The sequence below is a fragment of the Staurois parvus genome, unplaced genomic scaffold (assembly GCF_062004578.1).
Source record: "Staurois parvus isolate SC_StPar_1 unplaced genomic scaffold, SC_StPar_1.0 ptg000315l, whole genome shotgun sequence".
NCBI classification, from domain to species: domain Eukaryota; kingdom Metazoa; phylum Chordata; class Amphibia; order Anura; family Ranidae; genus Staurois; species Staurois parvus.
Genome location: NW_028318111.1, coordinates 4,817,456 through 4,835,836, shown reverse-complemented (window position 1 = coordinate 4,835,836; position 18,381 = coordinate 4,817,456). Strand labels below are relative to the sequence as shown.

The following is an 18,381-nucleotide window of genomic DNA, read 5'->3' as shown; positions in this document are numbered from 1 at the left end:
TCCGCCATATAGTGATGTCTGGTATAAATGTTAGAAGTAATCTCTTCGCTTGGGGCTACAAACCCTTTGAACCCTTTAGCAAGCTAGATAGCCAAATGTATTTTTTGTCCTATTTTTAGCATGACTGCATTTAGGTGTGTTTTCTACGGGTAATGTGTTTTTTAGATTGTGCCTTTTTTTATGCACTTTAAAAATACAAACCACTTCAATACTTTTTTCATATTAAAGGATTCAACCACCCAGAAATAGTACATTTTAGGTGGAGTCTGGTGGGGGCTGAGGGCTCTATTTTGAAGTTTTTTGGGCTTTCAAAATCAGCCGTTACATTCTGCTTGGTCAGGCTGTAGATGATTTGATTTTTCTTTCCTGCAAACCTTGGTTGAAAAAAATAACTTGATTCCCTTATCAACACAGTCAGTGTTGATGGGGGAGTCCCTCCCATGAAGCTATTGTGTTCTCCCAGTGAGGGGGACGCGGTGAGCTGTCCCTCCCAGGAGAACACAGTGACTGCTAATGGCTATAAGCTGCTGGCAACAATCAAATGTAAAAATCCAACATGACTGTCATACCCAAGCCGATCGATCGACTTGGGTACAAGTAGCCTGCCCATAGATGGTTCGAATCTCAACTGGTCCCTGCTGAACCGGCCGAACTTCGAACCATATATGGCTGATTTAATTATGGAGTAGATGTAACGATTCAGCAGGCACAGGTAGTCACCCCTGCTGAAGCTAGTGGTGCTCACAAAGAATCTCACAAGCAGACACCTGTCCACTAGCAGTAAGTGATTTACAGCAGCGATAGACATTTTTTAGATTGAATAGTGAAAGGTTAAAGTATAAGTTCACCTTTATAAATGCACATCCTTTTGCAGGTAAAAAAAAAGAAGTATATTTATTTTTACTAGGAGCCTTCAAAGTATTGTACCCGCAATCGGCGGTTCTTGGGTGCAATGCAGGGCTCCTGCAGACTGTCAGTGTAAGTCAGGGTTCCTCCAACAGTTGCTTAAGGGTTCTTTGAGCAAATTCTGCCTTTCAGATAACTTTTTCCACTGACACCATTGATCCTTTAGCTATCTGTAAGTAGGTAATGCTTCCCAATGACCACAAGTGCACGGAGCATTCTTCCCGCTGACCATCACACTAATGCATGAGGAGTTGTAGATATGGTCTTTTTTTCCAGGGGTTCCCTGAGACTAGAAAATTATTTCAAGGGTTCCTCGGTGTTGAGGTTAATGTAAGCGTCTCCTTGTACCTCACACAGGCATGCAGTTACACATTGACAGGAAGTATCGCTGAACTTCCTAGAGTGCTCAACACCCGGGTAGTTCATGAAGAACTACTGTCAGCTGCAAAGGCTGTCGGGACTTGTAGTTCTCCCCTTCAACTGTGAATGAATGACGCAGCCAGGTGGGCGGAGCCCCGCACAGCCGCATCTTTTTTAAATTGTGAAAGCGAGTTCATGGAGAAGGTTCCCCCACTCGCTGTCACATCGGGGGGTTTAGGGGTTGCTGCAACTGCCACATGGTACATGCTAACCCTGGTGAACTTCTTTAACCACTTCAAGTTCGGACACTTTTACCCCCTTCCTGTCCAGGGCAATTTTCAGCTTTCAGCGCTATCACACTTTGAATGACAATTGCGCGGTCATGCAACACTGTACCCATATGAATTATTTACCATTTTTTTGAGACAGATAGCTTTATTTTGGTGGTATTTATGTAAATGAAAACTTCCAAAAATTTTGAAAAGTTTTTTTTTTTTATAAAATTTTGCAAATAAATATTTCATAAATCTTGGCCAAAATTTATTCCGTTATTTTTTTAGTGTAAAACAAAATCCAAATTAGTTTATAACTAAAAATTATAATTTTTAAACATTTTTTTTTTAATTTTTATTTTATTTTTTTATATTTTTATTTTTTACATACTGTCACCCTAGCAGTACAGTGTCACCATGGTGACACTGTACTACTTGTGAGGGGTGATGAAGATTTTTTTTTTTTTTTTTCACACGGATTGCTTTTACACCCATATAGGATGTAAAAGCAATCATTTCTCTTTCTCTCTGTCTGCTTTCTTGCACTCATTGAGAAGTACTGAGTGAGCTGTGATTGGTCACAGCTTGTCACATGGTACAAGGCTGTTGTGAATAGCCTTGTACCATGTGACCTCTGTGATCATTCACAGATTTCACACGTAAGCAATGATGTCACAAGTGACATCTTGCTTACTACTTTGCATGTGATCACTGATTGGCCAATCAGTGATCACAGGATCGGGACCTCGTACAGAGGTCCCGTCCGACGATCGGTGTCTCACTGTGTCCGGAGGACACAGCGGGCACCGGATCGCGGTGCTGCGCGCTTCCAGGGAGCGCGCACAGCTAGAAAAGGCGGGTGCCGTTTATGAATGGCAAACCGCCCCTGGAGTGCCGCCGCCCTGCCGTTTATAAACAGCAGGCGGACGGCAAGTGGTTAATTAAAGCTGCAGTCAGCCTTTCATGCTATCTGTGTCCCATTGAGGAGATGTCCTTCCTTTTATTGTTCCATAGACACAACAGGAAGTAAGAGGAAATTTCCCCAAAACTGACAGTACAGTGGTCATCAGGATAAATGGGTTGAATCACAGACAACAATAAAAATCTGACTGGGTACGAACCATTCTCTATTCCATACAAATTTAACAAAAATGTGGACTTTCGATTTCTCCTGGATGACTTTCCATCTTATAAAAAAAAACCTGACTAATTTATTCTTGCATCTGAAACCATTTCTTAAAGACTAAAACCTAGTTTTGTGAAAAGATGCCCAGCAGCTGCCCAGTAATTGTCTTTATGTAAGAGATGGTTGGGTGTTCAGTTTGAGAATTCCTTGCACTTGACTACCACACATGGATGAATGTAGGTTATTCCCCATTGCATTTTCTTACTGTATTTTTTCGAGTCACTAAGCTGTTTCTCTTTTAGGATTTCTGTCATGGACAAGTCATGTGGCCTCCATTAAGCGCCCTTCAAGTGAAACTTTCAGAAACTGGAAAGTCATGTAAGCAAGTCTGCCAGGAGAATCAGCTCATCTGTGAACCGTCGTACTTCCAGCATCTTAACAAAGACAAAGACTTGGCCAAGTATGTACAGCCAGAGTGTATATGTGGGGTAACTGACAATCTGACAGGGCATGCTGGGATTTATAGCTCTCCAGCTCTAAGGCAGCTATCTCCCCAGCAGAGAGAATACATCCACCACAGGGTGGGCTCTTTACATACTTTTTAACGGTCATAAATATTTATATTTTATCAGAAATGCATATGTATCCTGTGTAATATAGAGAGCGTAGAGCTCATCCAGTGCCTGCCACTACGGCTTGGGAGTATTCTAGCAGTTTCTCCTTCTGGCACCATGGCCCTGTCGGGGTTCCACGGTATGACTAGAGGTATGTGAACTGATGCAGGGAAACGCAGGCTTCAGATATGTTATAAATGATATAATTTATTAATACTAACAATACATAAACGCAGTGCAATACTAAAACATAACACAGTGCAAACGAACCAAACCAAACCACCCACAGATAACAATACATACAATGCAAGCGTAGTCAGGCAGGCCTGGGTCAATAACAATCGGGCAGGTAGGAACAGGAGGAGCAGGCAGAGAGTAGTCAGGTCACGAGCCGGGTACAGCAACTAATGGGCAGGTAGGTACAGGGGGTCAGGCAGAGAATGGTCGGGGTCACAAGCCAGGGATCAACCAGGAGAAGTCAGCAGAGGTCCGGATCAGGCAGGGTCGGCAACGAATCAGTCAGACAGGAACAGGGATGCAGGTAACTAGATACAGGGGCCCATAGAAAAACACACACCAAGGCCCAGACTGCAGGTCTGGCCATCCCTTAAATACACCTGTAATCGGCCTCAGGTGTTTTGGCTGACTGCAGGGTTGAGTCTCTGATTGCTGAGAGCACCCGCTGGCCAGCCCTGGTACTGCAGCCCACAAGGCAGGTGAGTCCCACCATTACTGGCAAGTCCATTCCTGACAGGCCCACTGTCCCTGGTCTTTCCTGCATCTGTAGCTATCCTTGCATACTTGTAATTTTACTACTTGATATGAGAGGTGACTGGATCCTTCCATGAGATATCGATGAAGGCTGTCATGCCGAGCCTCTTGCTTCCATTCTTTTGAGTGTCTGACCAAAGATTAGTAGGCGAATAAAGACTTCTGACTTTATCATGACTTTTCTCATCTGCATACTGGTCTTGGATCAATGACTAAGATGAACTCCCCATATAGCTATCCTTAATAAAATTTAAAATCCCTATAATTTGTCCCTTTATGAAAATATAAAAAAGTACACATACAAAGTCATGGAATCTTGAGGGGTTTTTTTTACAGTTTAAATCCCCTTGCTCTGCTCCTCCCAGCATTGCCATATCGAAGGGACATTCGGTGCATTCGCAACCACAGCATGGGTTTCTGTCGGGGATCACAGCCCTGGCGGAGGCCCACAGAAAGTCTGCAGATGCGCCGGTTCCCTTCCATGAATGTGCAGATTAGCCATGGACTATGGCAGCTTTCCAGCACGCTGCCATCTGGGATATGTGGTGTAAACCTCCCAGGAAGTAGCAGTTCAAGTATGTCATTCTGCTCTAGGTGAGGATTCAGGATGTGACAATCTACCATTTTAAGAGAGCCTGCCATGGCAGCCACAGTGTTTCTCTCAGGGACTATTACTGATATTTATTAGAAAATAAAAACATGCACAGTTTAGAGACTCATTTTTTTATATAAATGTTCCTAAGTATTATTCAGGTCTAGACTTTCATTATCAAATACAAATTACTCTGCTGGTGATTCCCCCCTCTGAAAACTTTAACCACTTGCTGACCCACCACAGTACATTTACTGCAGCAGGTCGGCTTGTACAGACACCATGACGTACCTGTACGTTGTGGCTTTCTTCTGGGTCCGGTTGTGCCTGCACGTGCTGACCCAAAAGACTGTTCTGTCATTTGTTGCAGCACAAGCCGATCAGCGGGTCCCGGCCAATGATTTATGGTCTGGACCCGCTGAGGCAATGACAGAAGAGAGCCCTATGTTGGTAAATACCATAGTTTGTAGACACTATAATTTTCACGCAAAGCAATCAATATACACTTATTGGGATTTTTTTTTTTTTTACAAAGACGTAGCAGAATACATTTTGGCCAAAATTAGATTTTTTTTTTTTTTTTTTTTTATAGCAGAAAGTAAAAAATATTGGGGGGGGGGGGGGGTTTGTTTTTTTTTTTGTTATGTTGGTCTTTGTGCATTTATATCACAAAAAAAATAAAACATCCACAGGTGATCAAATACCATCAAAAGAAAGTTTTATTTGTGTGAAAAAATATATAAATTTGGTTTGCATACAGCATTGTATGACTGCGCATTTACCAGTTAAAGTAGTGCAGTGTCGAACAGCAAGAAATGGTCTGGTCATGAAGGGGGCAAAGTCTTCCGGAGCTCACGTGATTAATATTATCCAAAGTGTACACCCTGTTCCAAATTATTATGCAAATGATATTTTCTCATTTACCTAAATAATTGATGTAACTAACAGTCAACATAATTCTCATGTTATCAACTATTAAGATTACAATTCAAATTTTATTGAACAAACCTCCTAATGATAAAAGGATTTTTGTTAAACATAAAACACTTCCAATGCACTGTTCCAAATTATTACGCACAGTAAGTTTCAAAACACTTTATAGGTTGTAAAGAACTGAAAATTGTCATTGTTGTGTTTGCAGCATATTTACTGAAATCAAAAGCTATTTCAATCAAAGTTTTAACAACATTTTAACTTTTTAAACATTTTAACAGGTCACGTTACATGTAACATAGGACCCCTTATTTGATAGCAGCTTCACAAGTCTTGCATCCATTGAACTTGTGAGTTTTTGGACAGTTTCTGCTTGAATTTCTTAGCAAGATCTCAGAATAGCCTCCCAGAGCTGCTGTGTGGATGTAAACTGCCTCCCACCCTCATAGATCTTTTGCTTGAGGATGCTCCAAAGGTTCTCAATAGGATTGAGGTCAGGGGAGGATGGAGGCCATACCATGACTTTCTCTCCTTTTATCCCCATAACAGCCATTGATGCAGAGGTATTATTTGCAGCATGAGATGGTGCATTGTCATGCATGAAGATTATTTTATTACGGAAAGCATAGTTCTTCCTTCTGTACCAGGGAAGAAAGTGGTCAGTCATAAACTCCACATACTTTGCAGAGGTCATCTTTACACCTTCGGGGACCCTAAAGGGGCATGACTCCACCACCGCCTTGCTGACGTCGCAGCCTTGTTGGAACAGGGTGGCCGTCCACCAACCATTCACTACTCCATCCATCTGGACCATTCAGGGTTGCACGACACTCATCAGTGAACAGGACTGTTTGAAAATTTGTCTTCATGTATTTTTCTGTCCAATGCAGCCGTTTCTGCTTGTGAGCATTGGTTAGTGGTGGCAGAATAGAAGGTTTATGCACAGTTGCAAGACTCTGGAGGACTCAGCTTCAAATATCTGTTTGCTGCTATGTAATGGTATTTTAGCAGCTGCTCTCTTGATCCGATGCATGGATCTGGCAGAAATCTTCCTCAATGTGCCTTTATCTGCACGAACCCGTCTGTGCTCTGAATCGGCCACAAATCTCTTAATAGTGCGATGATCACGCCTAAGTTTGCGTGAAATATCTAATGTTTTCATACCTCGTCCAAGGCATTGAACTATTTCAGTCTTTTCAGCAGCAGAGAGATCCTTTTTCTTCCCCATATTGCTTGAAAATGGTGATCTGCTTAATAATGTGGAACACCCTCCTTTAGTAGTTTTTCCTTAAATTGGGCTCACCGGCCAATCTAATTATCACAGGTGTCCGAGATTGTTTTCACTGATCAAAAGAGCCCTGACACACAATGCCATCCATGAGTTAAACTGAAAAACAAAATATTTAATCTTTGTGGCACTTAAATAGAATTTGCATAATAATTTGGAACAGGGTGTAATGAACACTGTTATGTTGACATAATCCTATTGATTTCATCCCCAGGTTCAACATTCACTGCCAGACCTCTGACACCGCAAATGATATTGTGGTCCCGTCCATCGATGAGAACAAGAAGCATTGCGTCTTTCAAGGCGATCTCTTATTATTCAGCTGTGCAGGTTCCCACCCCCACCACAAGCGGGTCTGTCCATGCAGGGACTACATGAAAGGACAGGTTGCACTCTGCAAGGACTGCCTATAGCATCTGCCAACCCTCTCCCTGTCGTATGGGATGTCCTGGTGGCTAGGTGCGAAGGCATGTAACACTCTCTTGCACTTTTGGCCTATTGGTATTTATGGAAAGCATAAAGGGTTTCACGTTCCGTAAACGGGCACCAAACACCGTTTTCGAGGAGTCCGACCCAGGAAGTGCTTCAGATGCCTTTCTCACAGGAGCATTTTTGTGAGCTGAAGCCATGGAAAGAACCATCTTTAATCCTAAAGCCTTCCACCTCTGCGCTACTTTAAAGAGAAAAAAAAAAGAAAAACAAAAGCGCAGCTGACATTTTATTTAATGGAAATATATAGATGGTTTACACAAGGTGAATATGGTTTTGGTCATAGATGTGGCTGAGCAATCCTCTCTAGTGCGGTGATTTAGGAACGCTAGGACGCCATGCTAGTATGTGTGAAACAACAAAACGTGTGAAGGCGGTTAGTCCGCTCTGATTCATGACGCCACACTAGATGATGATCACCACATGCTGCAAAGGCCTGCAGGCCGCTAGCTGTAACATAACGCATGACTACTGTAGACTATTGATTGATGACGACGTAGAGCAATGTCGGTGTCTCGTTACAGAATCGATAATCTGGCATGTGTGTGAAATTCCGTTTTGGGGGGGGTGAAAAAAAATCCAGATTCTCAACCTGTTTACAGACCATAAAGTCACTCTTCGTACACTCTACAGAAATTTCCTCTTTCTCCGATCGCCACACTGCCAAGTGGTAGCTTGGTTTTTCCTTGGACCCTTTTGGATATAACTCAAATGAAAACAAGGAAAATGTGTAATAATCACACAGTCTTAGCTAGCGAATGAGTTAGACAAAGCCAGAGCTTACCCAGGCGGTAGAAGTAGACAGCTAAAGATATATGTATAAAGCTTGTACGTCGTCTTTTTTTTTTTTTTTTTTTTTTTTTTTTTTTTTATTGGCTGTCTGTGAAATAGTTCTGTATATATTTAACATGTGGAATATTTTTATTTAGATATTTATGATACAAAGAGGGTGTACATTTTTCTCTGTTTCTATGTTTTTGTTTGTGTGTATGTGCGCAGAGAAATTCAGTTGAATCTTGAGTATAGCTGTCATTGTATTGAGTGGAGGTAAGCATTTATTTTTTTTTTTTCTGGGGGGCTCAAGGAACATTTTTCTTTCATCTGTTTTTAAGTGAGAACCTACAGAGATATTAACATAAAGCTGCACTTTATAGACAAGTGTGTGGACATCTATCTATCTATCGAGCTTCTTGGACATCTTCTTCCTCAACTATGGGCGTCAATATGAATTTGCCTGGTCTCTTAATAGAGAGAAAACAGGTGGCGCACACACCTAGTGCATTATCCAAGGTTTATTGTAGGAGTGAAAGAATAATAAAAACATACAGACGAAGCATGTATCTAAAAAGCATAGAAAAATGATGACCAACCTCTGATGCTGACGTATGATGAATGGAAAGTAAGAGCCTTGCTGTTGATGCCTCAGGCTCTGAGGAAAGGGAATCGTCCCCGAAACGCGTCAGCCATTTGACCGCACTGACAGTGAGAACACCTTGCCTGCCGTTGTGGCCATTGTCATTTTTCTATGCTTTTTAGATACATGCTTCGTCTGTGAGTATGTTTTTATTCTTTCACTCCTACAATAAACCTTGGATAATGCACTAGGTGTGTGCGCCACCTGTTTTCTCTCTATCCAGTGGCTGATTTCCCCGTAGGAGGAGGGCTGCACCCCTGAAGCATTTCCTTTGGTTGTCGCTGTCCTGGTACCCTTGGCTTCCATTTTGGCTGTGCATATCCTGAGGCGCTGGAGAGTACATACGATATCTTGCCTGGTCTCTTAGGCTATAACGGTCTTCACTCCTCTGGTAAAACGTTCCACTGGATTTTGAAGCATGACTGTGAGAATTTACGGACATCTAAAAAGCTCTTGTAAGGCCGGCTTTTGTGGAGAGCTGGTTCGCATTCTGCGTTTCAATTCAAATCAAAGGCATTCAGTAGGGTAGAGTTCAAGGCTCGGTGAGGCTGCTGTTTGAGTTTCTCCACAGCAGTCTCCTCAAACCATGTCTTTATGGAGCTGGTTTTGTAGGGAGTGATACAGCCATGCTGGAACAGAAATGGGCATTCCCCAAATTGTCCCCACAAGTTTGGAAATGCACTATTTAAAATATTTTATTATGCCATCGTATTAATAGTACCATTCATTGGAAACAGCTGAACTCAGTTTGGAAGTGTTTCCACTGATTTTTGACCATACAGTGTAGGTGTGATAGTCAGGTGTCCACATTCCTTTGGCCATAGAATGTGGCAGATCTGAACAGCTCAGCAGGGGATTTGCCCGCTGATCCCCTGTTGAGGAAAGTGGGCAGATGACAGGTCCGTGTCCACTCAAGTTTATGCAGAGTGGACACAGACCGAGCCCACTGTGCTCTGTTGGCAACCAGATGTATATGGACTTGCTGTCAGTTTACACCTGTCTACCTTCGATCCACCTATATGGAAGAAAACCGATCCTCTTCCATTTTGTTTTTAGTTGACCAGATCGGAGGTAGGCGGGTGTAAACGGACACAAGTCCATAGAGATCAGTGGACCTTCTGATCAGGTCCACCTGAAGACAGCCTGATTGGAATGGTCATGTGAAAGGGGCCTAATACTCTTGCTGGAAGAGATAAAAAGATATCATGAAATACTTCCTTGACTTGGAGAAACTGCTGTTCCAGGCTCCTTCCAATCAGTCATCAGCAGCTTAGCTATGCGGTCTTGTGATCCCTACTGAAGAGGAAGATCAGGGTTCAGACTGCTTTCACACTGCTCTGTTTTACTTCAGTTTTTGTGTAAAAAAAAAAAAAAAATTAGGAAAAAGGCTTGACCATTAATTCTCCTGGAACTTTCCACACTGATCAGTTGAGGGTCTGTTGCGTTTGTTAAAGTCCTGCTTGCTGCATTTTTGGTGCAGTGTAAAAAAAAAAAAGCATCAAATACACACCTTGGTTGCGTTTCTGATGCATTGAGACGTCCTTTTTTTTTTTTTTACAGGTGCAAAACTCAGCTAAAACACGTGTGTTTTTGCAACTGAGCAGTGTGAAAGTAGCCTGTGATCGGCAGATACTGTGAAAGGAGTGCCAATGATCAATACAGGAGGAGACCTAAAGAGACATTTAAAGTGGGGGGGGGAAGAGTATTGCAGCTTTTCAGGTACTCTTTATCCATCCTGTAAATATGACTATTTACTTTTGAGTCTAGGTCTACTTTAAAGGGCCGCTAAACTTCAAAACAAAAGGTATCATTAGTGGGGAATCACGAATGCATTGCCAATTGTGTGAGGCAGAAATGAGCATATTTGCTGTTTGTGTCTTTGCTGGCAGTCTGTAAGCTGTCACTGTAAGGAAATGGATATAGTGCTTCTATGGCAATGGGAAACAGGAAGCCAGTGACCGGTATCACTCCTGACTGTACTCCATCCATTCTGAGAATCTCTTGAAACCTTTACATATTTATCCAAAAACATTGGTACCTGTGATTTTAGGGTTAGCGGTCCTTATAATGTTTCATGCACATGGATGCGTTTGCCCCTGCAGTATAGAGACGCTGCATATTTCTGTTTCCTGGGATGTCCTGTAGATGCCCATGGACATGAATGGGTGAAGGCCGCTGTAAATATAAATGTAATGCACATTAACTGCATTTGGTGCATACGTATGTGTGCATGTGCTACCTAGCATAGCTGTGTACAGACACCTTTATTCATGTATCTCTATGGGTGGCTGTGTGCAGCTCCAGGATGTCCAGGGCACCAAAAATGTGCAGTGTCTTTATGTTGCACATACAAATGCATCCATGTGCATGTTGCTTAACAAGGAAAAGGTCTGTACCTTTTATATGTGAAAGGTGCACTTTAAAATGGCTTTTGCATACACAGCAGCTTGCGCATTTGATTACCATACAAATAGCATAGACTAAAACTGTCCATAGATCCTTTTTTTTTTTTTTTTTTTATAAATTGGCCAGTCAGCTGATCAAGAAAAAAAAAACCGTGAACCAATTTCTCCATCCACACATTCGAGGTAGATGGGGGAATCCCCCCACTGCACTGTTGTATTCTAGTAGCGGGGACTCCACTACCAGAATACACTGATCAGCTGCGCAGCTCTTGTATTCTGGTAGCGGGGACTCTGCTACCAGAATACACTGATCAGCTCCGCAGCTGATTGGCTGCTAGTGCTGATCCTGTGAAAATATACAGGCCGTCCCTTTTGGAAGCGGTTGATCACTAAATCAACTCCTCTTGAACGGGAACCTCCATACATGGATTGAAATTTGTCCGGTTCCTGCTGAACCAGCTGAATTTTGATGCATATATGGTTAGCTTTAGGCGTTGTAATGCTACATTTGAATTTCCGGTACCAGTATATCATGTATTGGCTATGCCAGGGAGTCGGACTGCCTATTCCCTTTAGTAGTGTCACTTTTGTGCATCTTATAAAAATAAACAAAATCCATCAGCTACTCAGCCAGCTTGTTATGCCTGTTGGAGGATTCCTGATTATGGGGCAAATTCTTCAGGGCACACTTTGCACGGGAAAGGTAAAAGGGAGGCAAATGATGGCAGTGCAGGTAAAAGTGGTAGTTGCGTTTAAGCTTTCTTTGGAGAAGGGCAAAGTTTTTTTCTTGGGGGGGGGGGGGGGGGGGTTTGCAGCGTCTGTTCTTTCTTTCCATCCTCTCCATTACATATTGGCGCCTCTGGCATTTGCCTCTGCTGCTGGCAGTATGAATCGGCATCCTAAAACATTCCAAAATTTCTCCAGCCGAGCACGTACACTGCCTTCCTCCAATTGCAAAACATGTCACATTTCAATGATAGTTCTACTATTTTTGCCATCTCCTAAAAAAAATATATATATATAATAAGATTGAACAAAAAAAATGAGTGAATTGGGCATTTTGTACATTATCATTTTGTTGCACTGATTTAATTTACATAAGATAAAAATTGTATAGAAATTAATTTATCAATACTTTTTGTTTGTCATATTAATCTGTTATCACCTGTTTTGGCAGTTTACATATTTTTTTTTTCTGCTTTTGGTTTCCACCTAAGTAACTTATTTTTTTTGCAGCTGAAGATACAATACACACTGTTAAAGACAATGAGGACCTCATTCTCTCATATATGCAAGTTAATTTGCACATGTATAAATAGAGATGCTTTTTGTGAGTTTGTGTGTTTGTTTTTTTTTGGGGGGTGTAAAATGTAAATTTCCTACCCTTTTTTGTGTTTTTTTTTTTTTTCGTGCTGTCTTGAAAACGTCAGTATGTTTGTCTTAATTTAATTTTAATACAGTATGTGCCTTTTAACTTTTAAGGTTGTTTTTTGTGATGTGGGCTTTGCTGGGACACGTGTTAAGGGACATGACTGCTGAATCTCAATAGATTTTTCCTTTCTAGGTGGTCATCCGATATTTAGATCACATGTGAACTTCATATATCTCCCAGATTTAAAGCACAACTACAGAGGCTATTTTGGGTTTAATTGATTGAAAAAAAAAATAAAAATATATATATATATTCTACACACACCCAACGAAGCTTCTGACTTTTTCAAGACAACAAGATGGAGGGGAATTAATCAAAACTGTCTTTTTTTTTTTTTTTTTTTTTTTTCTTCTCATTCCCTCAATTCCTTTTTAATTATCAAGACAAGAAGTCAAATCTCATCAATGGAATACATGCAACAGACAGGTGCATGGGTGTAACTAGCAATGCATTCCCCAGTAGTTTGTGTTGCTGCCCCCCCCCCCCCCCCTCCTTTAAAGCAACTAGCCATTGGTGATTGTAGAGATGAAACCAATCCTCTTACATAAGTTCTTGTTTATCTGCAGCCGTCTCTTCTCTACGCCCATTCAAAGTCCAGAATTTATACATCTTTGCTCGGCAAGCAGGGGGCGGGGATCTGATGTCTCACTGCACAGCATAGAGCTGAGTGTAATCTGGGACCTGAGTGGATGGAAAGGGCACATGCCCCACAGGGGAAAAATGCACACTTGAGACTGTCAATCATCTACTGGGTGCTGAAAGGGGGTCGGTGCCGTCTCGCGGGATTTTGGTGTCTGCATGGATTTCAAAATGAATGGGCTCAAATCAGACTGCACAGAATCGCATGTGATTTACACAGGAATGCGGTGAATTACATGTGGTGTGACAGTGTAAACCGGGGAAGAGGAAGCCAGCATGTGATTTTATATGGGCTTGACCATACAAAACAAATGCAGTTGGCATTTAATGATTTTAGATGACATAGATCATTCACTGGATATAATTTTGGTTCTTTACAGCCCCACAGACTAAATGTGCCATAGAGGAGCAGTGAAGCAATCACAATGTAGCAGTGCAAAGCAGAAAGTACAGCAGCATAAATAATGAACCTATATGGCCACCCCATGAACCTTCTTTTTTTTTTAATTAACCTTTGCTAATAAGGTTTACATTAAACTGATCACATATCGATACAGCTGTAAAAAAATTGTCTTTTGGCATTTTCTGATACACACTAGTGAAAGTCAATAGAGAAATAATAGTTTCCCTTCTGTAGTAGAATACAGATTGGTGGTAAGCGTTACCTTGTGGCCGTTTCCCCTTCTAGCTATATGGACCAAAGACATTTCCCTGACATCAGTGGTTTCCTTTCCTTACATTCTGATAGAAAAGCTTTACTGACCACAAGAAAAACCAGAGTTCAAATGAAAGGAGTAACATGGAAACATAAGTATGTATTAAAAGGCCACAGCAGGTGAATGGGTGGTGTCAGTATAAGCCGTGCAAGTGATGTTCACACCACCCAGTGTATGACGTTCTCAGTCATTGTACAGAAGAGGGGCAGCTGTACTGTGTACTTCAACAGTAGGATTGGCCCTGTTAATTCTATATCATGAGCATATTTTGTGGTGACCCTCCCGCAGTCCCCTGCAGTTGTTGAAAATAGTTTTTTTTAGTGCTGGGATTTTTGCACAATATTTTTGGGTACATTTTTGTCACTGAGAAATTGTAAGTAAACTCTTGCAGTCCATACATAGTTGACCTGACCCTTCTGCATGTCTGTTGGCACTCCTTAATTGCACCTGAAAAAGCAAAGCAATGATACCAAGGTTACTTACCTTCTCCTAAATCTGAACTTTTATCTTTTTAAACCCAAGTCTCTAACTACCAAAGTCTACCCGAACTACTAACCCTAGACCTAAAACAGCCGAAACCCATAGACCTATTCCTCAGTTCACACCTTATGCCTCAACCTAACTCCATCTCATAACGTTGGCTCCTAACGCTCAGGGCCCTCTCACACTGTTGCGCTTTAAAACACACTAGGCACTATAAAATAAATGCATTGCGTGATTTAAATGTGTTGTATTAAAATGTATATGCAATGAATAGCTGGTGGTCAAGGAAGCTGGCAGGTGCCTGCTCTGCTATTCACTGGTTAAATAGCCGCCACCCGCTGATGTCCTTAACCCTTTGAGGACCAAGAGACGTATTTGTCCCATGTTTTTAATTGCCTGTATCATCTGATTAAGAACTTAAAATACTTTTTTTTTTTTTTTTTTTTGGTTTGAGTAAAATATTAGTTCTTATATGGATCTAGCTTTTTGCCAATTATTTCATGAAATGGCTTAGTTACAGCAACTGAAGTGTACGAACTTTAAAAACAAAAAATTGATTCTTTTGGCGTTCTGCAATCTTATGGTCTTCAAAGGGTTAACAAGCAGTCCTTACATACATGTACAATGCCCCCTGTACTTCTATGGTGGTCACCCCCAGCGCCTGTCTGCTCAGTCTGTTGTGCAGGACTGGGTCCATTGGACATCATACAGGACACTGAGGGGGGAGGAGCTGGGGAAACTGGGCAGGACAGCCGGGAACAGCTTGTATGGCACTGCGAGGGGAGGGGGAGAATGTTGAATTCACGCTAGTTGTTAATGACACTCTTTAACAACCAGCATCTTTTTTTAATTAAAGTCATGCGACCCCCACTCCGGTGTATTTTTAGTGGGTTTCTATTGACTTCCAATGGAAGTAGCGTTTTTTGTGCGCTTTTGAAGAGCTCACCTAAGATGCAGCATGCAGGACTTTTCAAAATCGTGGAAATGCAGCGCAGCGACGTGATAAATCACATAGGATTTAAAGGGGAATCATTTTAATGCTTCTATTGTGCAGAATAGGTACGTTCTAGCTTGGCAAAAGTGCACCAGTGTGAAAGGTTCCTCAGCCCAACTTCTAACTTCATCTCCTGAAACTCCCAAAACTTCAACCCATCTCCTGAACTCTGCCTCGGGTCCTCAAACCAACCTTTTATTTGAAGGCCCTTTAGACTCGGAAGTTAAAGGATAAGTTCACCTTTGAGAATTCATTACGTGTTCCGCCTGTTTTTAGGGTGGAACCTGTAATATGTTCCTGCTGCTTCCTGATTTCTTCCCTGCCCATCCCCTGTGACAGACGTACGGGGAGAGGTTCCCCATACTAGCTGGAACTTTTTGAACAGTGTGGCCGTCAGGAGCTCTACCCTCGTGGCTACATCATTCATTCACAGGGTTCTGAGAATGAACTACAGGTCCCGACAGCCTTTGCGGCTGTCTGCTTTTATTTCTCAATGAACTACCATGGTGCTGCTGAGTGCTGTGGTAGTTGGAGTGTTGCTGTCAGATGTGCATATAGATATGACAGTTGCATGACACCAGCAATCTGCTGATTTCTGGTGCAATGCTTTCCAGGCTCAACAAAAATAAATGCCCATTTTTTTTGGCTTGTGTACATACTAAGTGAACTTATCTTTTAAGCTTTTTTTCAATTACTCATGGGCTTCCCTTCTAACAATACAAGGTTTATGATGTACTATGCTACTGTCTCTTAATACCCATCAAGTTAAATCTCTAAGTGGTTCTTATGGGCTTTGTAGGTATCTTGGTCCTAAGCCCCGATTGACACTATGGGGTTTATTTACTAAAGCTGGAGAGTCCAAAATCAGACTCCCTTCTGCATAGAAACCAATCCGCTTCTAACCTCAGCTTGTTCAATGAAGCTTTGGCAATGAAACCTGGAAGCTGATTGGTTTCTATGCAGAAGTGAGTCTGATTTTGCACTCTCCAGCTTTAGTAAATAAACCCCTATGAATCGTATGTGAATCACACAGGAACCCCACCGCATTCCTGTGCAATTCACTCTGAATGGGCTCAAATCGCCCCAAAGATATGCTTGCACCTTTTTTGGAGCCACACTGCAACTGTATCACATGTGATCCGGTGTAGGCAAACAGTGTTTGCAACCTGCGTTTGGGGTGTCGTTAACTTTGTACTGACACCTGCAACAGATGGCAAGGGCAGTGCAATTGCAATGCGGTGTGGGAAATGCACGGGGATTGCTGCGTTTCTTGCACCACATACGTGAACCTAGGCTTACTTGCTGTGAATAATTCCAATACGGTGTGCAAATTATCATTAATAAAAGGGAGCGGTATTTGTATAATTTGCAGATTCATTATAATTTGTCCCCCCCCAAACTTTGGTTTGCTATCTGGTGAATCATTGACGGGGATCTAGTATGGAGCCAGTGAAGGTGGAACTCCTAACTTACATATTGGTTCTGTGTAAACCACTAAATAATGAAGCAGGGATGAGCATCACAACCTGGAGCTTTAACTTTGGAATTTCAGTGACTTTTCCTATATTAACGATTAATAAATTTTCCCATTCTAGCTTATATTTCTTTTACTTCTAGCAGTCTCTGAAAACGAGAGCGCGCTCAGTTCAGACTGTTCATTGCATATTGTATTGAAGTTGCTCTTTGTTTTGCAGTTGTATAATCCAGTTGATGGGTAATAGTGATAGAATAGTAAAGACTAGTTATTTGTAAAGGGAAAAAAAAAGACCATGTCTGTCGCGGGAGGACCTGACCTGTTTTAGAGCTCCTTAGCTGAAAGAAAATGTGCACCCAAGCTGTTCTGTGTGCATTATTATCCTGTGTGCCCCTCCATAGCTGTTTTTCTGGAGATTTGTCATGTTCTTTTATCATGTGTTCCAGCAGCCCGCTTTTCACAAAGTAGAGATTGTAACAAGTGGTATATTGTTGCTAAAACATCGAGCTGTACAAACCCAAGTGTACACATCCAAGCGGTTGTAAATGTCCGACTCTATATCTCTAACATGGATCATAAAGCTTTCACTTTTCATTGTTGTAGAAAAGAAAATCTAGGGAAACTTTATTTTTCAATAAATCCTTTTTCTGGTGTGAGATTTTCTCTTCTTTGGCTGTTCCTGCCTGTAATAGTGGAATGATATCTGGCTGGGCATACGGTGTGGGAGCCAGTCTGGGTACAACAAAAGCCACAAGAAAATCGTTGTTGGAGGTGAGCGGCTTCTTCTGTCATTCTTGGCCTTTCGTTAGGCTAACCAGATAATGTAAGTGTACATATTTCTTGGGGGGTTGGTAAGAGCACAAAGTTATGCCAATAAGGGTGTAAGTGGGTTATTCATGGATGGGATTGGAATGGTGATTGCTGTAACTTAAATCTGAACTCCAAGCACACATCTACATACATACGTTATGCCAAAGGATGTTTATTTTTTCCCTCCAGGTCTGTGATTTAGGTAGTGCTTGCAACTCCTGTCTGGCAGAACAGGAGACCTGATTTTTCTTTGCTGTGGTTCAGTAAGGCTGCTTTCACAAGGAGCTCCCTTTGGATCAGCTGGGGATCTGCTCACAGATCCCCTGCTGATTGGAGCAGAGTGGGTGGATGACAGGTCTGAGACTACTCTGTTTATGCAGAGCGGACACAGACCAAGCCTGCTGTGCTCTATGGGTGGCCTGGTGTGAATGGACTGACTGGTCACACCCATCTACCTCCAATCCGCCTACATGGAGGAGAACTGATACACTTTTTTTTTTTTTTTTTTGTATGTTTTTAGCGGATTGGAGTGTAGGAGGGTGTAAATGGACACCTGCCGATTCATATGGGACACATGGACCATTTGATCAAGTCTGCCTGAAAAATTGACAGGTGGATCTGATCGGATTGCCTGTGTGAAAGGGCCCTAACACTTACAGGTCT

General features: G+C 41.9%; 1 protein-coding gene across 1 annotated transcript in view; it reads left to right on the top strand.

Annotated features, from left to right (window-relative positions):
* The window catches only part of MGAT5 (alpha-1,6-mannosylglycoprotein 6-beta-N-acetylglucosaminyltransferase), a 183,546-nt gene extending 165,982 nt beyond the window's left edge, over positions 1-17,564 (top strand). The window contains exons 15-16 of the mRNA XM_089683607.1: positions 2,967-3,124; positions 7,077-17,564. Coding sequence (XP_089539733.1) covers positions 2,967-3,124; positions 7,077-7,275 — 357 coding nt within the window. The 3' untranslated portion in view covers positions 7,276-17,564. The remainder of the gene's footprint in view (positions 1-2,966; positions 3,125-7,076) is intronic.
* Positions 17,565-18,381: the final 817 nt, after the last annotated feature.